The sequence below is a fragment of the Macaca thibetana genome, chromosome 1, assembly GCF_024542745.1.
Source record: "Macaca thibetana thibetana isolate TM-01 chromosome 1, ASM2454274v1, whole genome shotgun sequence".
Taxonomy (NCBI): Eukaryota; Metazoa; Chordata; class Mammalia; order Primates; family Cercopithecidae; genus Macaca; species Macaca thibetana.
Window position 1 is genome coordinate 134,595,102 of NC_065578.1, and position 27,867 is coordinate 134,622,968.

General features: G+C 47.4%; 3 protein-coding genes and 1 pseudogene across 3 annotated transcripts in view; 2 read left to right on the plus strand and 2 right to left on the minus strand.

Moving 5' to 3' along the window:
- The window catches only part of RNF187 (ring finger protein 187), a 115,361-nt gene that overhangs the window by 51,118 nt on the left and 36,376 nt on the right, over window positions 1-27,867 (minus strand). The gene's annotated exons all lie outside the window — the stretch shown is intronic.
- Window positions 1,178-3,154, minus strand: LOC126936916 (histone H2B type 3-B). Its single transcript, XM_050759878.1, has one exon. The coding sequence runs from the start codon at window positions 3,055-3,057 to the stop codon at window positions 2,677-2,679; it is 381 nt and encodes a 126-aa protein (XP_050615835.1). The 5' UTR covers window positions 3,058-3,154; the 3' UTR covers window positions 1,178-2,676.
- On the plus strand, window positions 3,267-4,206 carry LOC126936901 (histone H2A type 3). The gene has a single exon (XM_050759818.1). The coding sequence runs from the start codon at window positions 3,368-3,370 to the stop codon at window positions 3,758-3,760; it is 393 nt and encodes a 130-aa protein (XP_050615775.1). The 5' UTR covers window positions 3,267-3,367; the 3' UTR covers window positions 3,761-4,206.
- Window positions 11,381-12,430, plus strand: LOC126936858 (60S ribosomal protein L23a-like; annotated as a pseudogene).

The following is a 27,867-nucleotide window of genomic DNA, read 5'->3' on the forward strand; positions in this document are numbered from 1 at the left end:
CCTATGACAAAGTTGCTGTTCCTGTGCATTTTTTCTAAATTTTTTTGGAGCATACATCAAAACAAAACAGAATGGAAATGAGCCCGTGCACTGCTAGCATTGTAACCATATGGAAATGATCCCATGCTCTGCTAACACTGTAACCATATGAACACTGCATGCATGCAGTCACTGAGGTGGAAAGGGGAAGAGAAGAGTAGATGCACCATCCAGCTCATTAAAAGAGTCAGTTTCACTAAAAGTTTATGTTTGATAATAATCTATCAAATTATTTATGTTTTGAACAATTGTGTACTGTCGAGATGATTTTTCTAAAACACTGAGAGACTACCCAGAGGTAGTTTAAATTTCAATGTAGACTTTTTTGCAGAGAACGATAATAGACAAAACACCATTAAACATACAATAGATATATTATGGTAGGGTGAAATTGTAAGGCAAATGGAGAATAGAAATAGGCATTCAGGAAGAAAAAAATCATCTGAAACTTCTCATTGTCAAAGAAAAATTTGGTCATGTATTTTATGAATTAATTATACTATCATATTGATATTCCAAAAGGCACCTTAAGACTGATGTGAGAATTTTGATTTTTAAAAAGTCCCATATTGATATTTGTATCTTTGCAACTATTTTAATTGTAAATAAAAATATTTTAGATAGCTTTAAAATATGCAAGGTTCTCAAAGATTCTTTAGAGGAACCACGCAGGAAAAAAGGTGGGGAGTAGTGGACAAAGCCGTTTTGGTCGAGGATGTTCACACTGACCTTTCCTTCCGCATCCCAGGCACACGACGCGTTCCCTTTGGAGAGATGACTTGGGGGGAAAAAATAGTTTTCATTTAATTTTATTAAAAAATTATTTCTCGGCCGGGAGAAGTGGCTCACGCCTGTAATCCCAGCACTTTGGGAGGTCGAGGCGGGTGGATCACGAGGTCAAGAGATCGAGACCATCCTGGTCAACATGGTGAAACTCCTTCTCTACTGAAAATACAAAAATTAGCTGGGCGTGGGTGGCGCACGCCTGTAGTCCCAGCCACTCCGTAGGCCGAAGCAAGGGAATCGTTTGAACCCGGGAGGCGGAGGTTGCAGTGAGCAGAGACCCCGCCATTGCACTCCAGCCTGGGCGACAGATCAAGACTCCGTCTCAAAAAAAAAAAAAAAAAAAAAAAAAAAAAAAAAAAAAAAAAAATTCTCATTTAGCTTTATTGAATTTTTATTCCCTGCTGGAAACGGTGACACAAACGCTCAATACTTCGAATTTTCACAATGGTTTGGGGAAGCAATTACTGGAAATCTCCTTTTTCTAAACAAGAAAAGCCAAGTCATGAAAACGTAAACAATGCCCTTTCCAGAGCGAAAACTCTTCGTGCCAAAGAGCTTTCCTGCGCCAAAATGGCAGTCCCCAAATAAATGCCGTGAATTTGGAGGGGGTAGGAAAGGAATTCTGTGTTGCTAACGCCTCGCAGAAAACAATGTGGTAGAAGAGGGAGGTAGCTACATTTGCTCAGAAAAAGGGAATTCTTTCCCTCCTGAATTAACCCTTCCCCCACCCCCACTCCCATAAGGGTTAAAGCTACCGGCAGCTGGGGTCGCTTATTACATCCGGCTCCCCAGAGCAGGGCGCTGCTTTGACGCAGCGCTTCGATTCGGTATCAAACATCCTGCCATCGCAGTATCCTGCCAGGAAAATATCCTCCCGGAGTGTTCATCACTTAAATCTAAGTATGTCTCCCTGGTCCAGGCATGGATGGAAGTCTTAAGCAAATGCAGAGCCAGGCACCACCGCCAGGGGAACGTGACAACGCCCATGGCCTCAGAGCCCGTGGTCTTGAGCCACGTCTGGCCTCACCCAGACCATGGGGTGCGGGTAGGGATGGGGAGGTTGGCACAGGGTCTTTCTGGGGGAGGTGACCCGCACCGCTCACGTGCACCGCGCACGCCAAGCTCAGTTGGACCCGGTCCTGAACCGGGCGCAAGCGCTCAACATCCAAGAATGCACCATTTCCTTATAAAAGACATTTGGGGTCGGGCGCGGTGGCTCACGCTTGTAACCCCCGCACTTTGGAAGGCCGAGGCGGATGGATCAACAGGTCAGGAGATCGAGACCATCCTGGCCAACATGGTGGAACCCCGTCTCTACTAAAAATACAAAAATTTAGCCAGGTGTGGTGGCCCATGCCTGTAATCCCAGCTACTCGTAAGGCTGAGGCACGAGAATCGCTTGAACCCAGGAGGCGGAGGTTGCAGTGAGCCGAGATTACGCCACTGCACTCCAGCCTAGCGACAGAGCAGACTCCGTCTCAAAAAAAAAAACAAAAAGTCTCGTCGCGTGTTAATATGTCCGCGCGGAGGGAGGGGGTGGAGAGGGGGTCCTTGATTGGCTCCCAACATTACTGAGCTACATCACCTGAGCACTGTTTCTACCCCAATTTCTGTAATGAGCAGTTTTTCTCGTTCTCTGCCGGCGCGCGCGCGCGCGCACACACACACACACACACACACACACACACACACACACACACAGAGGAGGCTCACATTCGGCCGCACCCGGCAACCGCTAGGGCGCATGGAGACATATTAGGTTACATAACCCTTCACCGTGTTCGAAACCCTTTCTCGATCGTGTGGGTGGCTCTGAAAAGAGCCTTTGGGTTCAGGACGCCGGGAAACGCCTCACTTGGAGCTGGTGTACTTGGTGACAGCCTTGGTGCCCTCGGACACGGCGTGCTTGGCCAGCTCGCCCGGCAGCAGCAGGCGCACGGCCGTCTGCACTTCGCGGGACGTGATGGTGGAGCGCTTGTTGTAGTGCGCCAGGCGGGAGGCCTCGCTGGCGATGCGCTCGAAGATATCATTGACGAAGGAGTTCATGATGCCCATGGCCTTGGACGAGATGCCGGTGTCGGGGTGCACCTGCTTCAGCACCTTGTACACGTAGATAGAATAGCTCTCCTTGCGGCCGCGTTTGCGCTTCTTGCCGTCCTTCTTCTGCGCCTTGGTGACGGCCTTTTTAGAACCCTTCTTGGGCGCAGGAGCCGATTTGGACGGGTCTGGCATGATGGCTGTGTCTCTCCAAAAAAACGCGCAGCGCTCGGAGTAACTCTATTTGTACGTTTTGTATTCAAATGAAGGCTCAGGATTTGCTCACTTCTGATTGGATCAAACGTTGTTCTACGTCATCGCTGGGAAAGGAATACGCAAATTAGGAGTGCCAGGTTCTTTTTCTGATTGGCTACCATAGCCATCCAATCGAACTCCGCGGTCTAGCCTACCTCCTTACCATAGATAAGGGCTCGCTGGAGTTCTCTTCCCTCTTGTTTTCGGTCTCGCTTTTGGATTCTTGTTGTCTTTTGCCCTTGAATCGGAAATGTCCGGTCGCGGTAAGCAGGGCGGCAAGGCGCGCGCCAAGGCCAAGTCGCGCTCATCGCGCGCGGGGCTGCAGTTCCCCGTGGGCCGAGTGCACCGGTTGCTCCGCAAGGGCAATTATTCCGAGCGCGTGGGGGCCGGCGCCCCGGTCTATCTGGCCGCGGTGCTGGAGTACCTGACCGCCGAGATTCTGGAGCTTGCCGGCAACGCGGCGCGCGACAACAAGAAGACGCGCATCATCCCGCGCCACCTGCAGCTTGCCATCCGCAACGACGAGGAGCTCAACAAGCTGCTGGGCCGCGTGACCATCGCGCAGGGCGGCGTCCTGCCCAACATCCAGGCCGTGCTGCTGCCCAAGAAGACGGAGAGCCACCACAAGGCCAAGGGCAAGTGAGGCCGCCCGCTGCCCCCGGGGCCCCTTTGATGGACATAAAGGCTCTTTTCAGAGCCACCCACCATCTCGAGAAAAGAGTCTCACTGAGCCTGCAGTTCTTTATAGGACGGAGTCCTGATCACCCTAGGCTCCTGAATGAGCGCAGTGGCCACGGGGAAGGGCGCAACGGGAACCGAGACCCTGGAGACTGATTGGGTCGCATACTCGCCTGGTGGGCAACGTGTTCTGTTAACAGCAAGGAACCCTCGCCCACAGGTGGCTACCCCTTGCTCTTGAGTCCCGTCGAAAACCTCTGGTAGGGGTTTTAATACGCTCACCGTAAAGGTGTCTTCATAATTACTAGTGACAAGTTCTCTTGACTCCGGCAAGGTTCCAGTGTGGTCGTCGAGTACAGAATGCAATTTCTTAATGATTTATCTGATATTAAAAGTATTTATGATCTCTAAGTAGTTTGCACTTTAATTCTGAAGAGTGAGTCTATGGATTCTATTTAAATTGCTAAGTTTTAACAATGTGAGCTCCACCAGGGTTAAGATTTAATCTATTTGGCTGGGAATTCTAAAGGTCATGAGGAAAGGTTCAGTACTTAAAAGGAACCAGATTAGCAGATGCTGAAAAGTATAAACCTTTTAAGAAGACTTAATTTGGAATAGGATAATTATTTAAAGGAATTTAGTTTGTTTAATTCCAGTTGGTCAAACATTAATCAAAGATCCGCTTAAATTGATTGCTAAAATCAGAACAAAATAATTTGTACACTGATTCTGAAAAGGAAAACTAAATCTGCGAGTTAAGCAAATTTACAATGAGTATTGTTAGAACCAGATGAATGATGACACATGTGGACTTGAGGAAAATAACTGTTTGTAACTACATTTTTCCTTATAAAAAGGAGGGTTTAAGAGGGTCAGAGACCTCCAGGCAAATTAACTGAAATGGCTGTGTTAATAACCTCTAAATCTTGGAGGAGAGAGGTTCATTGATTTAATCCATTATAATCCCTTAAAAAATGTTTGCCACAAAATCAGAGCTCAGAAAGTGTTACTCTTCTGTTGTTATCTGTACAGTTTTCATTAATCTATTTCTCAAAATATGAATGATTCCTACTTTGTTTTTTTCTTTAATCCCCAATGTGATAGTATTTAGTTAATTGACACCTAACAATTGTATATTGCATGGGGTACATAGTGATATTTGGAATATATTTATTATCAGATCAGGGTAATTAGCAATTATTATTTATTGTAATAACAAATATAGGCCAGTAAAATGATTCAGGAATATTATATAATTTATATTTACCCTATTAAAATTGGGTCTACTCAAGTCGCCTTCCTGGACACCAGCTAACCACAAATCTGCGTGTCTTTAGAAAATATCCCAGTGCTATGAAACTATTTGAACCAAAAATTGGTAAGCAGCTGCTCCAACAGTGTGGATCTAAACAGCACAATATTCACAGTGTGTGTCATGAGTGGGCAGCATTTCAGTAAAACAAAACTGCAAGGACTGGCCAGGAAAGGAAGTAGCCTTCAGAGCTCTTTTCATTATTTTTCTTGTGAAAGCCTTCATTTTCAGTTGAAATTTATCCTTATGTATTTATATCTATGTAGGTCACTCTATCTCTTCAAATACACTTTAATGGTATTTAAGGTTTTTGCAGGGTCTGGGGGCTTTAAGTGTTTTGATTATCACCATGGATTTCCAGATTTTGTAAAAGGTTCTCAAATGGAGTGAAGGGGGAGGCAGCGTAGTGGGAGGGCTACTTTGGGGTAGCACTGCGTTTGTTATCTCTGAGGCTGTGGTGTTTCACACACAGCAACGAACCACACAGGCTATTTAATTTTCAGATAACTAAAATTTAATACAAAATGTAGTTCATCAGTCATCTTAACCACATGTGGCCAGTGGATACCATGTTAGCACAGATACAGAATGTTTCCAGCATCACAGAAAGTTCCACTGGACAGCTTTGGTCTAAGATCTGGTTCTCTATCCGGTTATCCGATTCAGAAATGTAGTAAATTACCCAGTGCTGCCTGCTTCAGTAAAAGAAAGTTCATTAGACTCTTTTTTATTTTTATTTTCATTTTTTTTTTTAAGATAAAGCCATGCCCTGTGTCCCAGGCTGGAGTGCAGTGGAGTGATCTCGGCTCACTGGAACTTCTGCCTACTGGGTTCAAGTGATTCTTCTGCCTCAGCCTCCCAAGTAGCACCCGCCACCATGCCTGGCTGTTTTTTGTTTGTGTGTTTGTTTTTTGGTTTTTTTTTTGAGATGGAGTATCTCTTTGTAGCCCAGGCTGGAGTGCAGTGGTATGATCTCAGTGGAGTGGCGAGATCTCAGCTCACTGCAACCTCTGCCTCCAGGGTTGGAGCAATTATCCTGTCTCAGCCTCCCAAGCAGCTGGGACTACAGGCGCCTGCCACCACGCCTGGCAAATTTTTGTATTTTTAGTAGAAACAGGGTTTCACCACCTTGTTGGTCAGACTGGTCTCAAACTCCTGACCTCAGGTGATCTGCCCGCCTTGGCCTCCCAAAGTGCTGGGATTACAGGCATGAGCCTGTAATGGAGCACTCAGCTTCATTAGACTCTCACATAAAGAAGACATCACCGTATGGTCCTGCAATTCCAGTCCTAGGTATATATACCCAAGATAAATGAAAATATACATTTATTCACAAACATGTACACAAATGCTCATGGCAGCATTATTCATGAAATACAGAAGGTAGAAACAACCCAAATGTCCATCAACTAAGGAATGGGTAAGCAGATTGGGGTCTATCCAATAACAATGAAATATTATTCAGTCATTCAAAAGAAATGAAGCACTGACATGCTACTACAGGGATGAACCTTGACAACATGCTCAGTCAAGTAAGCCAGATACAAAGGCCACAGATTGTCTGAGTCCATTGATACGAAATGTCCAGAACAGGCAAATCCATAGGGACTGAAGGCAGACTGTTGGCTGTCAGGGGCTGGAGGAAGGGAGTGCCTGCCTAGTGGGGACGGCTTCCTTTAGGGGTGATGAGGATGTTCTGGAACTAGACAAAGGTGGTAACTGCATAACATTGTGAATGTACTAAATGCACCTGAATTGTGTATTTTAAAATGGTACATTGTGTGTCATGTGAATTTCACCACTCAATTTTTTTAAAAAATCTGAACCTAATACACGAATGTGTACCAAATCGTCCCGTAACCAGGAGAACAGAAAGGAAAGGCAAGAAAGCCTGGGGTCCCAGAAGGGCTGCGGGGAGGGTAGACCAGATGCCCGAGAGGAGAGAGGCCCATTCTAGTGCTTTCCAGGATGCTACTGGCCTACCCCAGGTATAAAGAGGGGCAGCAGGGACTGCCTTTGGTGCAGCAGCAGCCATAACTTGGGGACCTTGTGGAGAGAAGAGGGTCCTGTTGGTGGCTGTGGGCAGCTCATCTCCACAGGGCTGGCTGTCTTCCTGTGGATGCATCGTGACCTTTCTCTGCCCGCTGCATTCCCAGTATGCACCCACCTTCTCTGGAAGTTTACTCTTGATACTTCACACACCCCTATGGGCAGGCACTTTATGGAGGAAGAAGAGAAAAGGAGATATGTCCCAGAGGGAGAATGCAGCTGAAGCCAGCCTCAGGAGTAACCCACAGAGAGAGCTTGCAGTTTTGCAGAACGCAGCTTGGCTCAGCCGTGTTCCACATCCCTCTCCTCCCCTCTTCTGGCCGTGGGTCTCTCCCCAGCCCCAGCTGGTCAGTTCCCACATGGCTCAACACCAAAATGCTTGAGTCTTCCAATTAAAAAGAAAACAAAACATAAAAAACTACCACCTTCTTCCCTGCAATTTCTTCCTCTCCTGAGATGCTGCATTAAAGCGTTTGTGATGCCAGTCCTTCAGGAAAGCAGTTTTGGGTACCTGCTCTGACCCCTGTCCAGTGTGGGTTGTACTGAACTCATCCTCGTTGTCCCTGTCTGTGTGTTTTCCCATCTCACAGGGCCCCCAACTCTGATCGCCAGAGTAGGCCTGGGACCTGCCTGAAAGAGTCTCTAGTTTCCTGCATGCCACTCACCAAGCGTCAGCTGCAGTGGGATGCTGGCCGTATCTGTCTCACTGCTGCCTAGTGGCAGCTGCTTCTGGGCAGGCGGCTGGGAACACCAAGTCCAGGGCACCACCTGGCTTCCAGACCCTGGACCCAGCAGCCACCCCTCGTGGAGCTGCCCTTGGGCCCCAGACCATCTTTGTTGCCCAGTGGGCTGTGCCCTCAGCCCACTCATGGCCCTGAGTGGGCCCTACTGGTCACTGGCTGGCCAGGCCCAGGTTTCTCCTGTCAAGATAACAAACTAGCCCAAAGCATTGTGGCCGGTGGGCCTGTGGGGCTGAGGTGAGAGCCAGGCTTCCCAGACAGCAGGTATCTGGTGAACAGGCTAGACCTGGCTTCTGGGCCTTCGCCACCCACCGAGGGCCAGCGGAGGGTCAGGAGGGGTCAGGGAGGAGTTCAGGTGGTGAGTCAGGGAAGGGTCAATGGAGGGTCAGGAGGGATCAAGGATGAGTCAGCTGCTGGGTCAGCTGGTGGGTCCATGGTGGGCACGTGTGGCCACTGAGACACAGGCTGTCCTGGCCATGCCGTAGAGAAAGGTGGGCTGGAATGGTGATCCCAATGGGAGTGCCTCAAATGAGCCAGGCCTGTTTAGCGTATCCTGAATATTCACTGCCTATTGTATACTTAGTGTTGTCCTGAATATTTAGTGCCTCTTGCATATCTAGTCATCCTAGATACCTAAGCCTCGTGTTTATTTATCTTAATATTTAGTGCCTCTTGTATACTTAGGGATCATTAACATCTAACATGTACTGCATCTTGTATATATAGTGGTCATAAGTATTCAGTGCCTCTCATAAATTTAGCAATCCTGAATATTTAGTGCTTCTTGTATAGTTAGTGATCATGAATATTTAGTGCCTCTTGTACAACTAGTCACCTTGAATATTTAATATTTAGTGTACTTTGTATACCTAGTGAGCATGAACACTTTGCCTCTCATACATTTACCAATCCTGGATTTTCAATGTCTCTAATGTATTTAGTGATCCTGAATATTTAGTGCTTCTTGTATATTTTGTGATCATTAATATTTAGTTTCTCCTATGTGTTTAGCGATCCTCAATATTTAGTGTCTGTGGTATATATATATATATTTTTTTTTTTCTTTTTTTTTTTTGAGATGGAGTCTCGCTCTGTCACCCAGACTGGAGTGCAGTGGCACGATCTCTGCTCACTGTAAGCTCCGCCCCCCCAGTTCATGCCATTCTCCTGCCTCAGCCTCCTGAGTAGCTGGGACTACAGGCATCCGCCACCATGCCCAGCTATTATTTTTTGTATTTTTAGTAGAGATGGGATTTCACTGTGTTCGCCAGGATGGTCTCGATCTCCTGACCTCGTGACCCGCCCTCCTCGGCCTACCAAAGTGCTGAGATTACAGGCATGAGCTACTGCGCCCGGCCTATTTTGTGATCATTAATATTTAGTTCCTCCTATGTGTTTAGTGATCCTGAATATTTAGTGTCTCTGGTATATTTTACGACTATGAATACTTAGTGCCTTTCTGTTGTATATTTAGTGATCCTGCACATTAAGTGGCACTTGTGTACTTAGCAATCATCAATGTTTAGTGCCCTGAGGCCCCTGAGGCCTTCTGTTTACTCACTATCTCCTGCATATTCAGTATTTTGGTCCTGCCACCGCCTCTGCCTTTGAGACCCACAAACTCTACTTATGACTTATCTCTGGATCTTGTACTCCAGCCTCCAGAGCTGTGAGCCCTAAACCCTATTGTCTTTAACTTTCCCAGGCTGTGGTGTTTTGTTACAGCAGCCTGCATGGACAACTTTCGTTTGTCTATTTTACTTAACTGAGTGACCAGAGAAGGATGGAGCCATTCCCGGGCTGGGGATGACTGAGGGAAGTCTCAGTGTTTGGGTGGGGCTGGGGCATGGAGAACCTTCTGTGGGATTCTCTGCAGGGTGGTCAGGCCCCTTGAACAGATGTGAGTATCAAGTGGGTGAGTATGAGCCTGGAGCTCTGGGAAACGTCCACAGTCCATGGCTTGTGGTCACTCAAGTCGTGGTTTGGATGAGCTCATGGGAAAAAGGAAGTGTCAGGGTGGAGCCCACAGGACCTGTGGTGAGAGGTCCCCCCACCCTGGCACACACGGCCTTGGAGCTGTCCCTCAGCACACCACACCAGGTTGGCCTGCTGACTTGCTGTGACCCCCAGCGTGTGGCCCGAGGGACAGTGAGCAGCTTCCAGGCGAGGCCCCAGGGGGCCTTGGCCCCACCACCAACCCACTGCTGAGTCACTGATGACCCCTTCTTAATGCTCTGACTGACCCCTCCTAACCCTCCCTGACCCCTCAGCTGACCCCTCCTGACCCTTTGGGTGACCCCTCATTTCTCCTCCCTGACCCAACCCTAACCCCTCCTGACCTTCCACTGACCCTTTCCTGACTCACCAGCTAACCCATCCCTGACCTTCTGGCTGACCCCTCCTGCTCTTGCACCTGAGCCCTGGTCTTCGTAAGCAGGACTTTATCTGGGAAAAGTCTGAGAGCAGAGAGAGACAACACCTATGGACACCTGACCCCAGGATGGGAGGTGGAGAGGGGTAAGTTGACTCGCCTAGCATAGGTGTGACACCCTTACTCTAAAATTGTCTGTGAGCCCTTCCATGCCACGACCTGTAGCTTCAAGGTGACTTTTCATGAGTCCCTCAGGCACAGCAGCTGTTGGAGGCGACCCCAAGGCAAGGGAGCCCAGACACACTACTTTCCATCCAATCACCACTTTACCTCCCTTCGTGGCACTGAGTGGGTGACTGTCACATCACTCCCGCCATAAGCCAAGCTCTGGGATGGCAGGAGAAACCCCTCCTGGCTGCATTCTCAAGGACACCTGGACAGCGGATAAGTGCAACCAGTGGGACTATCCCTGCAGGTGTGCAGGGCAGCATGCTTGTGCATGATAGACTTGCCATCATCATATTTGTTTTGTTTTCAAGACAAGGTCTCATTCTGTTGCCCAGGCTGAAGTGCAGTGCAGTGGCAACAATCACAGCTCACTGCTTTCTCAACCTCAAGCGATCCTCCCACTTCAGCCTCCTGAGTAGCTGGGACTACAGGCAGGCTCCCCAAACCTGGGTAGTTTTTTGTATTTTTTGTAGAGACAGTGGTTTCACCATATTGCCCAGGCTGGTCTCCAACATCTGTGCTCATGCATTCAAAGGCCCTGGACTCCCAATTACAGGCATGAGCCACTGTGCCTGCCCCTATCATCACAGTTATAAAACTATCACATTTCCAACCCCAGGAGCTTTACCCACACAGTCTCAAAGCCCTTGCTTCTTGGAAGGCCTCACAGGGCCCTACAAAGAAAAGCCCCACTCTCTTTGTTGTTGAGAATGCTTTATTGGTCCCTTTTTATTTTTTCCCAGCTTCATTAAGGTACTGTTACCAGAAAGGGGGCTCAATCAAGACCCCAAGAGAGGGTTCTTGGATCTCATGCAAGAAAGAATTCGGGGCAGATGCATAAAGTGAAAGCAAGATTATTAATAAAGTAAAGGAGCTTTTCACAAGATGGCACTGAAAGCAAAGAAGGAAGCTCCTGCCCCTCCTAAAGCCGAGGAAAAAGCAAAGGCTTTGAAGGCCAAGAAGACAGTGTTGAAAGGTGTCCATAACCACATACAAAAAAAGAAGATCCACATGTCACCCACCTTCTGGTGGCCCAAGACACTGTGACTCCAGAGGCATCCCAAATATCCTCGGCAGAGTGTCCCCAACAAGCTTGACTACTGTGCTATCATCAAGTTTCCGCTGACCACTGAGTATGCCATGAAGAAGATAGAAGACAACAACACACTTGTGATCACTGTGAATGTTAAAGCCAACAAGCACCAGATCAAACAGGCTGTGAAGAAGCTCTGTGACATTAACGTGGCCAAGGTCAACACCTTCATCAGCCTGATGGAGAGCATATGTTCGACTGGCTCCTGATTACGATGCTTTGGATGTTACCAACAAAATTGGGATCATCTAAACTGAGTCCAGCTGGCTAATTCTAAATATATATATATATCTTTTCACCATTAAAAAAAAAGGAAGAAAGGAATAAAAGAATGGCTATTCCATAGGCAGAGCAGCCCTGAGGACTACTGGTTGGCCACCTTTATGGTCATTTCTTGATTATATGCTAAACAAGGGGTGGATCATTCATGTGTTTCCCAGGAAAGGGGTAAGCATTTCTTGGACCTGAGGGTTCCTTACCTTTATAGACCATGTAGGGAAACTTTCTGATGTTTCCATGGCATTTGTAGATTGTCATGACACTAAGGGGGGAGTATCTTTTACTTATAATTAATGATAATTAATGTATTATAATGAGCAGTGAGGACGACCAGAGGTCACATTAGTCCCCATCTTGGTTTTGGTGGGATTTGGCTGCCTTCTTTACCACATGCTGTTTCATCAGCAAGGTCTTTGTGACCTATATCTTGTGCCAACCTCCTATCTCATCCTGTAACTTAGAATGTCTAACCTCCTGGGAATGCAGTCCAGCAGGTCTCAGCCTTATTTTACCCAGCCCCTGTTCAAGATGGAGTTGCTCTAACTCAAATGCCTCTGACAGTATGATCCACAAATAAAGCTCATACATATTCAAGGTGCACAGCATGATGTCTTGGTACATGTCACATGGTGAAATGATTACCACAGTCGAGTCAATTAACACACCCATCACTTCATGTGGTTACCTGTGTGTGTGTGCATGTGTCTGTGTGTGTGCATGTGTCTGTGTGTGCAGTGACAACATGTAAGATCTACTCAGTTAATTTCATGTCCATGATATATTATTAACCAGAGTCTCCATGCTGTGCTTCAGGTCTCCAGAACTACTTGTCTTATAACTGAAGCTTTGCGCTCCTCCTCACCCAGCCCCCGACTTTTTCAGACTCCATATATAAGATGGCTCATGCAGTATTATTTGTCTTTCTGTGCCTGGCTTATTTCACTTAGCATAATGTCCTCTGGGTTCATCCATGTTGTTGACATGGTTTCCTTCTTTTTCAGACCTGAATAATTTTCATTATTATAGTATAGTATAGCATGTAACAATAATATCTATACCACATTTTCTTTATTCATTCACTGATGGACATTCAGGTTGTTTCTGTATCTCAGCTATTGTGAATAGTGCTGTAATGAACATGGGAATACAAGTATCTCTTTATGACAGTGATTCTATTTCCTTTGGGCAAATACTCAGAAGTGAGATGGCTAGATCAACAAAATTAAAAGGCAACCTATGGATGGATGAAAACATTTGCAGACCATACATCTGGTAAGGGGTCAATACCCAAAATATATAAGAGCTCGTACAACTTAATAGTAAAAACGAAACAAAACAAGGACCAAATAACCTAACTTTAAAAATAGAAAAAGGACCTAAATAGGCATTTCTCCCAAGAAGACAGACATATGGCCAACAGGTATATCAATAGGTGTTCAACATTACTAGTCAAGGAGGGCCCATGCGGTGGCTCATGCCTGTAATCCCAGAGGCTGAGGTGGGAGGATTGCTAGAGCCCAGGATTTGGAGACCAGCCTGGGCAACATAGGAAGACTCCCTCTCTACAAAAAAAAAAATTTAAAATCGGCGGCGCGTGGTGGTTCCTGTGGTCCCATCTAGTCCAGAGGCTGAGAAGGGAGTATCCCTTGAGCCGGGGAAGTCTAGGCTGCAGTGAGTCGAGATTGCACCACTGCACTCCAGCCTGGGCCACAGAGGGAGATCCTGTCGCAAAAAAAAAAAAAAAAAAAAAAAAAAAAAAAAAAAAAAAAAAAAAAAAATTCAGGAAAATGCAAATCAGAATCAGAATGAAATGTCTCCGAACACCTGATAGAATGGCTACTATCAAAAAGACAAGAGACAACAAGTGTTGGTCACAATGTGGAGACAAGGGATCCTTCACACACTGTTGAGGGGAACGTAAACTGGTGCAGCCATCACGGAAAACAGGACGGAGGTTCCTCCAAAAACTCAAAACAAGGTCCAGTCTTTCTGAGGCCCCCTTCTGCTTGCCTGTGACCACCCTTCTTCCAACCCTCCAGCTCCAGGTCCCCTCTACTGCTCTTAGAGGCGGCGTCTTCGCACTCTGGGCCTTACGGCGGCTGCTCCTCCAGGTTTGCTCTCCAACTGCAGCCTTCCCTGTCCTGCGCGACCACCGGCCTCCTGGTGTCCTCTGCCTATAGTGGAAACCCCTCCAACACTGTGCCATCACCTCCGTTTACTCTCACCGCCTCCTCCACTTAATTGCAAGCTCCAGGGAGGCATGTTTTCATCTGATGCGTTCACCCCAAGTACTAACAGCTATGCCTGGCACATAGTAGATGCTAAATGGATATTTGATGAACTTAAAAACAAAATTCAAACGATTCCTTTCCTCTCTGGTCAATGGAAGACGGAGAAGGAATGAAATTGAACTCCAATAGGCAAAACAAAGGGCGGGAGGGTGGTGTGCTGACCGCCTCCTCCCGCACCCCGCTGGGCCCCAACCCACCCCGCCCGGCCCCCACGGGATCCTTTTCTACAAGGGTGAGAGGAGCTGACTCCGGTTTGGACTGGAAAAAAGTTTCCAAGAAAATAAAATTAGTGGCCCAAGCACATACCCCTCCTCCGCCCCGCGCAGGCTCTGAGATGCGTTCCAGCAATTGCCCAGGGACTTGGAGGGAGCGGGCATTTTCAGGGTCACAGAGGCCATCTGGCGAGAAAGGGTGCGGCTGTTTTGCTGAAATGTGAAAAGAGATGTCATTTGGAGCCCTGGACGCCATTTCCGGCTGGCTACCTGAGGTTGCGTGCAAGGGGCGGGTCCTTAGGCATGAAAATGACCCGCCCGGCCGCAAAGGCGCACAGGCCCAGGGCCGCAGAGCCCCTCCAAGCCGGGATCGGTCTTGGAGACCTGCGCGATGCAGCAGACAGCGGGACTGCGGGGCGCTGCAGTGCAGGCTGTACAGCTGCAGAGGAGCCGGGAATACAGGGGTGCGGGGCGCAGGGATGCCGGGCGCCGGGGACGGTCACTGTTGCTTCTACTGGGTTGTGCAGGCTCAGGTTCCCAGGGCTGGGTGGTTGCTGCTCTGCATAAAACGCTAAGACTTTGAGGCCCTTACTCATTCTAGGGGACGTCTCCCAATTGGTCAATTCAAAACCTCTGGGCCAGGTTGCGTTGGTTGCAGATTCCACCCTCTGAGTCTCCGCACGCTGCCGCTGCAGCTGCCTCGGGTCTGCTCCTCCTCCGGGGTCAGAACCTCCGATGCTCTCCTAGTTTTACACGCGTTAAGTCACTGGTTTCTCGCAGCATCGCGTGTTCCCTAGATACATGGGCTGAGGCTTATTCTTCCTGAAAGTGAGGCTTTTTTCCCTTGGGCTTTCCAGAGCCAGCCCGCGTGGGGAGTGACGAGTGACAGGAGCCTTTGTTCTGGGCTTGCATGGGTGGGACGTGCCCCCTCCTCAGCACTCAGCCCGGGCGAGCCTGGCCCGCCCATCGCCCCTTCTCAAGTGCATTTGTCCCGGGTTCTCGACTTGGTTCACTCTTTCCTGCTTACACAGATACACACACACACCCAGACCTAAACTTTATATAAACAGACATGAACTTAAAGAAACAAAACCCCCATTATGTGTCAACGCGATCCTTTTAAACAAAATCAATAAAAATTCAACACGATGTTATTTCCATACTTTTGTTGTCTTATTATTAGAAACGTGTATGTTAACTTTCCTCCTTTTATAAATGAGACATGTTCTAATTAACCATTTGTATGGTTGTTTTTAATGCTCAAATGGTCACACTGCAGGCCCAGGGAGGTATTTTGAAAACGCTGCTGTCCTTTTGGGGTCACCCTGATTGTTGGAAGCATCTTTGCTTTTGTTTTTGCTTTGTTTTTGTTTTGCTGAGACGGGGTCTAGCTCTGCCGCCTAATCAAGCTCACTGTGGCCTCAAAACTCCTGGCTCAAGCGATCCTCCGGCCTCAGGCTCCCAAGTAGCTGGTACTACAGGTGAGCACCACAGCGCCTAATTGGTTTTGGTTTTGTGTGTGTGTGTGCGTGTGTGCATGTTTTTGTTTTTTTGTTTGTTTTTGTTTTGTTTTTTGTTTTGTTTTGTAGACGGAGTCTCCCTGTATTGCCCAGGATGGCCTTGAACTCTGGGCTCAAGCCGTCCTCTAACCTCAGCCTCCCAAAGTGCTGGGATTACAGTTGTGAGCCACTGGCACCCGGCTCATCTTTGCTTTCTGACAGCAAAAAGTTATTTCAGACCTACCATGGGTGTTTTGTTTTGTTTTTAGTTTTTGGTTTTTTTGATTCCAGATATGGACTTAACTGCACTCCAAGGAGTTTATGTTGCTCTTCATGAAAATTAGTATTATAGACAAAATTGAAGCTGGGAATTAGCTGCTTTTGTCTCTCATTTTCACTGTTCTCTCTCTCTTTTTTTTTTTAGACAGAGTCTCACCCTGTCTCCCAGGCTGGAGTGCAATGGCACAATCTCGGCTCACTGCAACCTCTGCCTCCTGGGTTCAAGCGATTCTCCTGCCTCAGCCTCCCAAGTAGCTGGGACTACAGGCACTGCGTCACCATGCCTGGCTAATTTTTTGTATCTTTAGTAGAAATGGGGTTTCACAATGTTGGCCGGGCTGGTCTCGAACCCCTGACCTTGTGATCTGCCTGCCTCAACCTCCCAAAGTGCTGGGATTACAGGCGTAAGCCACCACGCCTGGCCACTGTTCTCTTTTTTTAATGATGGTGTAGATGTCTACCCTGTGGAGATATATTGATCTTCAAAATCACCGTGATAGTACAGTTATTATGGAAAATATTATTAAATTCAAAATAGAACTCCCAAATGATACAGCAACCCCACTGCTAGGGATATATCTAAAGGAAATAAAATCCATATCCAGAAGAGAGATCTGCACCATGTTCACTGCAGCACCATTTACAATAACTAAGACATGGAGCTAACCTATGTATCCATTGTCGGATGAATGGGTAAAGAAAATGTGGTACATATGCACAATGAAATACTATTCCGGCCTTAAAACATAATGAAATTCCCTCATTTGGGACAACAGGGGTGAAATGAGAACATTATGTTAAGTGAAATTAGCCAGATATAGAAAGACAAACACTGCATGGAATCTAAAGAGGTTGATATCATAAAGCAGAGAGTGGAATGATGGTCACCAGGGTCTGGGGGCTAGAGACGCTGACTAAAGGGCATGCAATTTCAGCAACACAGGAGGAGTCAGTTCAAGACATCTAATGTGCAACACAGTGACTATAATTGACAGCAATGTAGTACATGAAAATTCCTAAGAGAGCAGATTTTAGGTGTTGTCACCACAAATAAATATGTGAGGCAATGTCTGTTAATTAGCTTGATTTAGCTATTCCCTAATCCATATTCCAAATATAATACATATTTCAAAACATCAGCTTGTATACCATATGTACAATTTTTGTCAGTTTAAAGAAATAAAGAAGAAAAAAGTCACCATGATCATTGGTAGTCCTTCCATGATAATGCTGATGCCTCATCCTCGAGTGAGGACATTTGTTTCAGTCACTTCAAGCTGCTATGACAAAGCAGAGACTGGGCAATTTGTATACAGTAGAATTTTTGCTCACAGTCTGAAGGCTGAAAGTTCAAGATGAAGGTGTCAGCAGGGCTGGGGTCTGGTGAAGGTCCTCTTCTGGGCTGTAGAGGGCAGGCTTGTGGTTGCAACCTCATGTGATGGAGGGGGTAAGGCAGCTCTCTGGGGTCCCTTTTACAGGGGCCCTAATCCCATCAGTGAGGGCTCCACCCTGATGACCGAAGGCCCAACCTCCTATGCCATCCTCACATTGAGGGTTGGAGCTTCCACAGATAAGTTTGGGCTGGGGACACAAATGTCACAGGAAAGGGGTCCCAATCCAAACCCCAAAAAAGGGTTACTGGATCTGGTGCAAGAAAGAATTTGAGGCAAATCCATAGAGTAAAGTGAAAGCACATTTATTAAGAAAGTAAAGGAATAAAAAAATGACTAATTTATAGGCAGAGCAGCGGCATGGTCTGCTGGTTGCCCATTTTTATGTTTATTTCTTGATTATATGCTAAATAAGGTGGGGATTATTCATGAGTTTCCCAGGAAAGGTGTGGGCACTTCCCAGAGCTGAGGGTTGTTCCCCTTTTTAGACCATATAGGGTACCTTCCAGATGTTGCCATGGCATTTATAAACTGTCATAGCACTGATGGGAGTGTAGCAGTGAGGATGACCAGAGGTCACTCTCATCGCTATCTTGGTTTTGGTGGGTTTGGGGTGGCTTCTCTACTGCAACCCGTTTTATCAGCAGCATCTTTATGACCTGTATCTCGTGCTAACCTCCTATTGCATCCTGTGAATTAGAATGCCTTAACCTCCTTAATCTCCTGGGAATGCAGCCCAGCAGGTCTCAGCCTTATTTTACCCAGCCCCTATTCAAGATGGAGTTGCTCTGGTTCACACGTCTCTGACACAAACATTTAGGCCAAAGCAACGTTGTGGAAAGAAAGGAAAGACATTTCTGAAAACAAATGTGTGGTTCTGCCTGATGGTTCCGGTGAATCTTCCGCACTTGCTATGACAAGCAATTCAAGGAAAATAATACGTGAGAGTTGTTTTATGAAAAATGCTGCAACTTTGGCATTGTTGCTACTGCAGTTTGGGCCCAAGGTCTTGCAGATTGGGGTTTCACCCTCCTCATTTCACATAAACCCAGGGCCAGCCTTCACTGGATGCTAATTGGCATATCTACAAATAGGCCAGCCGGTCTGTGTCTCCTGATTTAGAGACTGTAAACTAAAAATAAAATCCTAAGCACCCCCAACCAACTGCACAGACACTCTATTGGTAAAAGGGACCCCATAGAACCTTAAAAACTGAGTTTTTGGCCATAATAGGATGGGAGTCAGACACATCTCATTATACCCCTTTCTGTTGAGGTTTAGACACAACTGACAGCATTCATGTTAACATAGAGACAGTCCAGGTGAGATTAAGAGAATTTTTTTAAAAAACATAGACACAGGATGGAGTCTTTGTGGCAATAAGTTGCCAAATTGTAAACAAGACCTAAGGGTTAAGTCAGCACCCTACACTTAAAGAATAAACCATGTTCTCACTGCTGCAAGGGTTTTCTTGTACTCCAGCAGCTAAAGAACCACCAGCCTCCAGCTAAGCAATATTAAGACAATTGCAGCTTACCCAGCTCACAGTGGCTGACTCTCTGACCTCCTGCTCCACCAGCCATGACGGCAGCATTCACTGGACAAGACACGACTTCAAGAGCTTTCTCCTGATGAGAGACCACAACCTTGGGCTAGTCCTGGCCAGTTTACAGAGGCTGTGCACTTGAGCACCTTTGAGTCTTTGAAAGACCTAATTGGAATACATTTACATGTGAAGCCTCCAACCCAAGATAAGCATGCATCACATGTCATGTGCATGTGTGTTCTGTGAACATATGTGAGGGCTGCCCTCACGGATCTCCATAGCCTTCCCATAGGCTGTGGAATATGTGTGTTTGGCAAAGCCAAACAAGCACAGAGCTCCTGCCCCAACTCCTCCCTCCCCCAAAGTGCCTGGGCTTGGTTGGGTTTGGCTGAGGCTGCGCTTCCCTGCCCAAGGGATGGCCACCTTGCAGGCTGTAACCCTTTACAAGAAATGAAATCTGCATTTCCAATTTATAGATCCTGTGCTTTTTTCAGTTAACACAAAGATAAAGCTGGACATTAAAGCAGTGAAAACAGATTTCCATTCAGTGCCAGCTGCAGTCAGTACAGAGCCGCCTCCATTCTAATTTGTGCAGGGGTAGTGGGGTGTCTTAAAGGGAAGGAGATGGGGTGAGCAAGGGCTCTGTGCCAATCAGATGAGACCATCTGCGTCTGCTAACCAGCTAGGCCCAAAGTCAGGATTCTACCTTCTAGCAGAGACTGAGGCCTTCTCCCTCCTGGTTTCAAAGGAATGGCTCTTGAGGAGCCACTGCTGGATTGTAGGAGATACATGGACATCTCAAAGCGCCAGAGGAAGCATTCCCAGTTGTGAGCTGGTTTCAGTAAATGCTCTAGGAAAGGAAGAGCCTGGACCAGTCTTCAGGCATTGGCTGGAATAGAGTGCCAAATTCCTGCCACAGCTGCTATGGTCTGAATATTTGTGTCCTCTGATGCAGAAAAAAAACAACTGTTTTTCCTCTGATCTCACAACACAACAACGAACACAGAAGACATCTGTGACCAAACGTGTAAGGATTTCTCCCTATCAGCAAGCAAGCAACCAACCAACGTTGTAGTGGGCACCAGTTAGGTGTCCTTGAATCCAATTTAATTCTGACTCCAGCCAGGCACAGTGGCTCATGCCTTGGTAAACCCAGCTTTGGGAGGCAGAGGTGGGAGGGAATTGCTTGAGCCCAGGAATTGGAGACCAGTCTGGGCAACATAGCAAGACTCTGTCTCTACAAGAATAAAACAAGTAGGTGAGCATGGTGGTGCACGCCTGTAGTCCCAGCTACTCAGGAGGCTGAAGTAGGATCGCTTGAGCCCAGGAGTTCCAGGCTGCAGTGAGCTAGGGTATCACCACTGCTCTCCAGCCTCAGCAACAGAGCAAGACCCCATCTCAAAATAATCATAACAATTTAAAAAAAACTAAATAAATAAACAAATTCAGACAGTATCTACCTGGAGATTGCGTCAGATCCCATAGGTTGAGGGCTCAGTCCCCAAGGATGCCTCCATGGACACCATGGGCAAGTCCAAGCCTCCAGAACTTCTGACGAGCTGTAAGTTGGGGTTCCCACGACCCCCTCTTTAAGCTTGATTAATTTGTTAGAGCGGCTCATAAAACTAGAGAAACACTTACTTACATTTACCTGTTTATTTAAAAAATAGCTTAAGGCTACAAATAACCAGATGAAGGGATGCAGAAGGAGAGGTCTGCAAAGGTCCAAGCACAGGACCTTCTGACCCAGGGGAGTTGGGCTGCGCCACCCTCCCAGCCTGCAAATGAATTCTCCCTCACCCTTCCTGCAAGCCCCCACGTGCTGAGCCCTCCAGAAGCCCCCAAAACCCATCCCTTTGGGCCTTTTATGAAGACCTCATTGGATGGACATGATAGAAGACAGCTGTGTAGAAATGTGACCGGACAGAAAGTGTGTGATGTAACCCCAACAGACTGAGCGGGGAACCCCAGCAGACCCCATGTATTCAGACTCTTCTTGGCCTCTCTGGGCAGCATCCTTCCTCCTGGGTATGGGGCAGGACCCTCTCTGAACTGGGAGTCTTATGACCCACAGTCAGGAAAGGGAAGTCAGAAAATGTCCTTATGGCCAGGTCCAAGACAGAAAGGTGGGGAAAGATTACAGTTTTCGTTTCTGTGGCCTGCATGGGGAGCAAAAGGAGTAGGTAAAAGCAGGGTGGGAAAAGATCAGAGAGAGAGGTTCTGTTTCGGAGGCCTGAGCACCCCAACATTCTAACAAATACTGTTGCTGCAGGACGTTTCCTTAGTTCAGCTAGAGAACTCCGGCCTGTGTAGCACCTTCAGCTAAGGCAAAGAGTGAAAGATGCAGAGGAGGGGAGTTACGGGAAGCAGCGGTGGAGAGGGCCGGCGAGTAAGGCCTGGCGTGCAGATTTCACTGGTGCTGTCTCCTGGCTGATAAGGGTCTAAAGTCATCTCACATGATTAAATTGATTCCTTCTTGGTAGAGAGACAAAGACAACTTTGTCCATTTTGTCCTGTTTTTAGGAAAATAGGGGTGAGCAGAAAGCTTTTTTGCATCCGTTGTTTCTCTACAACAGATTATTATTGGCCTTCAGCTCCAAATAATCCTTGTGCCAAAGTGACATCCTTTGGGGAAAGGGTGGCATCCCTTGAGGAGGGTGGCACCTTTTAGAAATGGGGTGGCATCCTTTGGTGGGGTGGCATCCTTTGGGGAGGGGATGGCACACTCTACAGAGGAGGTGCCATCCTTTGGAGAGGGTGGTATCATTTGGGGAGTGAATGGCACCCTTTGGAGAGGAGGGGGCATCCTTTGGAGGGGGTGGCATCATTTTGGGAGGGGTGGCATCCTTTGGAGATGGGGTGGCATCGTTTGAGGAGGGTTGGCATCCTTTGGAGAGGGGATAGCATCATTTGAGGAGGAGTAGCATCCTTTGGAGAAGGTGTGGCATTTTTGAGGAGAGGTGACATTGTTTGGGGAGGGGTGGCATCTTTTGAAGAGGGTGTGGCATCCTTTGGGGAGGGGTGGCATCCTTTGGGGAGGGTGTGGCATCCTTTGGAGAGGGTGTGGCATCATTTGGGAAGGGTGTGGCATCCTTTGGGGAGGGGTGGCATCCTTTGGGGAGGGGTAGCATCCTTTGGGGAGGGGTGGCATCATTTGGGAAGGGGTGGTATCCTTTGGGGAGGGTGTGGCATCCTTTGGGGAGGCTGTGGCATCCTTTGGAGAGGGTGTGGCATTATTTGGGAAGGGTGTGGCATCCTTTGGGGAAAGGGTGGCATCCTTTGGAGAGGATATTCTATCTTTCAAGAGCAATGTACGTTAAGTGTGGAATGAAGAATAATGAATTATTGTGACAAAGATTTGGGCTCCTTTAGATTTAATATGGTCCAGCTAATGCTGACTCCCCACCTCTTTCAATGGGATGAGTAGCATTCCCTCACTCCTAAACTAAGAATCCCCAAATAAGAGGTGCACTAATTGCACCTGAGCACCCCCCTTTCATTTGGGGGCCCTGTTGCCACTCACAGACCCACAGGCAGGAAAGGCCAATTTGCAGTTGTGGGGTTGTTTGTTGGCAGTTCATCCCTAAATACTGGCTAATGTGGGAATCCAGGTCCCTGATTTAGCACACTAGAGATAATTTAGAAGTCTATAATAAAAAGCTGACATTGTTTTATTATCCCAACTATCCTAAAAGGAACTTTCTTTTATTCACTGGCTATAAAACTCCTTGAAGTTTCAGGTTCTCATTGCTTAACGGCTTGATTTAGGGGCCAAAGTGTACATAAGGCAGATTTTGATATTTACAAAGTGACTCACGGTTTTAACCAAATAGAAATCCAACATATGGCTGACCTGGTCTAGAAAGGAGGTAACATTTGCCTAAGAAATTACCCCCAAAACTTAGCAGCTCCAGACAACGTATATGTATTGTCCCACAGTGTCTGTGTGGCAGTCAGGAATTGCAGTGCTGCCTAGGTGGGGCCTGTGGCCCAGGGGCTGTCAGAAGGCTGCCATCAGCACTGTCCAGGGCTGGAGTCATCTCAGACCTGACTGGGGCAGAACCTGCCCCCAGCCTCTGGCCTGTGACTGTCAGCGGCTTCAAGATCCAGTTTTATTTATTTATTTATTTATTTTTTACTTTATTTAATTTGTGTTTTGAGATGGAGACCCCAGTCTGTCGCCCAGGCTGGAGTGCAGTGGCATGATCTCGGCTCACTGCAACCTCGGCCTCCCAAGTTTAAGTGATTCTTCTGCCTCAGCCTCTCAAGTAGCTGAGATTACAGACATGTCACCACACCCAGCTAATTTTTGTATTTTTAGTAGAGATGGGGTTTCACCATGTTGGCCAGGCTGGTCTCAAACTCCTGACCTCAGGTGATTCACCTGCCTTGGCTTCCCAAAGTGCTGGGATTACAGGCATGAGCCACCGGGCCCGGCCAAGGTCCACTTTTAGACTCATTCCTGTGGGTTTCTGTTCTGGGCTGCACACAGCCTGGCTGCCAGCTTCCCCAGACGGAGCCACCCAGGGAGAGAGGGAGGGAACCCCCAGTGAGAAGCCAAGGTCTTTCTATAACCTAATCCCACAAGTGTCATCACTACTGCCAGAACCCACTTATTTAAACCAGTCAGTAAGTCGAGGGGTGTGGACCGCCCACAGGCACAAACACCAGGAGGCAGGAATCCTTCGGGCATCTTAGAGGCAGCTGACCGCAGGGGGATTCCCTCAAAGGCCCATGGCTAGGTTTGTTTGACAACTGTGATCAGGGGTCAATTTTTTTTGTTTGTGGTGATTCTATGAGATCTCACATCTATAGTGACTGTGTGCTATAGGCTGAATTATGTCACACCACAAAATTTACATGAATATTGGAAATAAATATGTCCTGGCCCCCAGCACCTCAGAATGTGATCTTATTTAGAGATAGGGTGTTCACAGAGGTAGCTGAAAGGAGGTCATTAGGGTAGGTCCTAATTCAGTGGGACTGGTGTCCTGATAAAAGGGAAATTTGGACACAGAGACACGCTCAGAAGGAAGACAATGTGAGGAGCCACAGAAAGAAGATGGCCACCTGCAAGCTAAGGAGAGAGGCCTCAGAGGGTATCAGTACTGCCCACAGGGTGATCTGGACTTTCCACCTCCAGGGCTGTATGACAATAAATGGGCTTTGGTTTAACCCACTATATTTGTGGTAACATGTTATGGCAACAATAGAAAATGAACGCAAAGTCTGTTTTAGAGGTAGCCAGAATAGTTTGGGTTAATAGATGCTTCTGGAATTCTTTTTTTTTTTTTTTTTTTTTTACACGGAGTCTTGCTCTGTCGCCCAGGCTGGAGTGCAGTGGCATTATCTCTGCTCACTGTGACCTCCGCCTCCTGGGTTCAAGCAATTCTCCTGCCTCAGCTTCCTGAGTAGTTGGGATTACAGGTTCATGCCACCATGCCCAGCTAAGTTTGGTATTTTTACTAGAGACTGGGTTTCACTATGTTGGCCAGGCTGGTCTTGAACTCCTGACCTCGTGATCCACCCTCCTCGGCCTCCCAAAGTGCTGGAATTACAGGTGTGAGCCACCGCGCCCAGTTGGCTTCTGGAATTCGTAAGAATAGACAGGGCATATCTGAAGCCCTGTCTAGACAATGTTTTTGTTGGTATTATGAATTGATGGTGCACAGTTACTACTAAATACACATAATCTGTGTAAAGAAGGAGAAAGGTACTATATGAGAGCTTCAGCACTCCCCTGACATGAAAAAGAGATGAGCACTTCATCCCTTTTACCTTGCTGTACTCATCCAGGCTGTATCCATTTAGTCCAGTTCCAGGTGAGGATGCTGATTTCTATCAAATAGCCTTTCTGGGATTTCTAAGACTCAAGAGAGAACATAAGATTGCATACTGTGTGTCAATAGTTCAGACTTTCAGAAAGAATGAAATTCCTCATCTGCATTTCCTCCTTTCTATCAAGAATCCCATCGTAGTTACCATGTTTATTATACCATTAAGGAGGAGGAGGGGGTCGGCCCGAGTGCACAAAATCAACAGTCACACTAGGAGCTGGTATTGTCAGCTATTCCCCTTGTTTTTTCATACTAACTTATTTTCTCTCCACATTTTTGTCATAGATTCAGAAATCCCTGTGCCAACTAGAACACTTTGAAACTAACCCTGACTATCATCAACAAGGAATGTGTCTGCTTCCATAGCATATTTGAAGTACAGAACTCAAGAAAATGCTTCCTACTGATGGAGTTTCCTGCAGAGTGGGCCGGAGAAGTGGGGTGCCAGATGGAAGGGCATATTGGATGGAGAGAGAAGGCATTCTTTCTAACAGTGGGAAACCCTAGTGCACACTGGCTTTGCAAGAGTCTTTGGAGGACAGAGCTCACCATTGCTTTGTGCACTTTTTACCCCCGACCTAGAAGGAGTGCCTGTTCCTGTAAGACCCCCTCTCTGCGCTTACAGTGAGTTTGTGAAAGTTCAGATGGTTTCAGCCTTGCTGCTGCCCAGACTAAGGAGAAATGCCAATTGATAAATTGGACAAGCGATAGCATGTTGTTTGCTGATAGGAGTGCTCCTAGAGATGATGCAACATGACCAACCATGTAGGACCCCCAAATCTCAAAGAACTTTAACAAGAGGACACAAGGCCCATTATTGCCCCAGCTATACATACAAAACCATGAGCAGAGAGAATGAGGAGACAGAGAACACACACTGATTTACCGAATGCGTGAGGCCTTGACAGACCAGTTCCTTGGGAGGAATGTTTATGTCTCACACTTTCTTCAGTTTGCAGAGGAAATCTCTCCTCTTGGGAAGTTTTCAGGGGACATTTTTCTATGGGTCTTGGTCCTTCTGGGGGTTTTAACAACATAGAACACAATGATTGGAGATCAAGAAAATGAACTGTTCGGCTGATCATCTAAAAAGAGCTTTTACATGTAATATAGAGGCTGTTCTCAAGCCTTGCCAGGGGTGGGTGGGTCCGCATTTAGGCAGCCCTGCATTTTGTGCTTCGTGTGAGTGTGCATTTGTTTGCTCATACACATAGAACCAGGTGGCATCCTGTGCTATGTCTGGGTGGTTTGGGGGCTCAAAGCCCCTGAGAATCTAAAGGCAAAAGCCCTTATGACTGGAAAAGTGAGGTCGCAGACATATGCCCAAAACCTATGAGCCTCTTGGATGCACTCAGAGAACTGGCCAAGCCTGTGCCACGCTCCGCAGAGAGGCCTGGGCAGAGTCATGAGGCAGAAAGGGCTGCTTTGCAGGTGCTCCTGGGGAGGTGGCTGCAGGTGCTCCTGGGGAGGTCGCAGCAGCTGCTGGTAATCCATCATCCGCCCATCATCAGCCCCATTAGCCCTAAGGACACCTGGAGAGTCCCAAGGCTGCCCCTCTCGAGTGAGAGACAGCTCCAGGAAGATCGAACGTGTCCAAATCCTCACAGGCAGTTAAACGGTTGAGCAGCATCTGGTCTGGCCAGGTAAGACCCCACATCCTTTACACCAGGGGTGAGCCTGGGTGGACTTCACAGGTGGATGGTCCTAGGGTCCTTCCACATGTCTGACCAGCCAACCAGACCCGATGAGCAGAGAGCAGCAGGCCTTCTGTGTAAAAACCACTGTCCAATAAAAAAACCAATCCAGACTTAGTAAGCAGAGATCTTTATGCAAAAGGATATCGCAACAGGAGACACCAGAATACTGCAATAGGGAGAAAGCATTGACCTTAAGGTCTGCAAGCTCTCAAAGGTGACGCAGAGGAGTTTTCTCATATAGGGAGGAATGAATGAGGCTGGAAAGAACCAGGTCTGGGGAAGTGGGGTGAAGGGTGGCTGAGGGGACAAGAGATTGAGGATACTTTACCCTGAGCCTGGCCTGCTCCAGGAGGGGCCAAACATCAGGGCCCTGGGGGAGGGGAGAAGCTGAACCAAGGCTGGGCAAACAAGCACCTTGTGTGGATTGACCCATGGGGACAAGGGGTTCAGGTAGTAATTGATAAGACAAAGATGGCAATGTAGTGGGTGCTATAGTTTGAATAAGGTATTTGTCTCATTAATTCTCATGTTGAAATTTAATCTCCAGTGTTGGAGGTGCAACCTGGTGGGAGGTGCTTAGGTCCTGGGGGCAGATCCTTCATGAATAGACTCCTGCCCTCCCTCGTGGGGAGTGGAGTTCTTGCTCTATTAGTTCCTGCCAAAGCTGGTTGTTAAAAAGAGCCCAGTACCTCCTCCTCTCTCTTTCCCTGTGACCTCTGCACACAGGGGCTCCCCTTCATCTTCCATCATGAGTGGAGGATTCCTGAGGGCCGCATCAGAAGCAGATGCTGGAGCCTTGCTTCTTATAGAGCCTGCAGAACCATAAGCTAAAAAATGTTTTGATAAATAACCCAGCCTCTGGTATTCCTTTACAGCAATGCAAAACAGACCAAGACAGTGGGCCTGTCATGCATCAACAAGGGGCGCTGTAGGGGAGGCAGAATTCTACCTCCCTTATCTTAGGGTCCAGGCTGGGCCCAAGAATTAGACTGACATTAGAGAGATGAGCAGGAGAAAAACATACAGTTATTTAATACAAATTTAATGTGACACAGGAGCCCTCATAAGGAAATGAAGATGCAAAGATGCAGTTAGGGTCACTTATATACAGAGGTGGACAAACACTAGTAAGTTGTGAGATTTGATAAGGCCATGGGGCTTGGGTGAGGATAATCAATGGGGTGAAGAAATGACTAGGTCAAAATGCTTACACACTAGGTTGAACAAAGAGTAGTAACTGTGGCAACA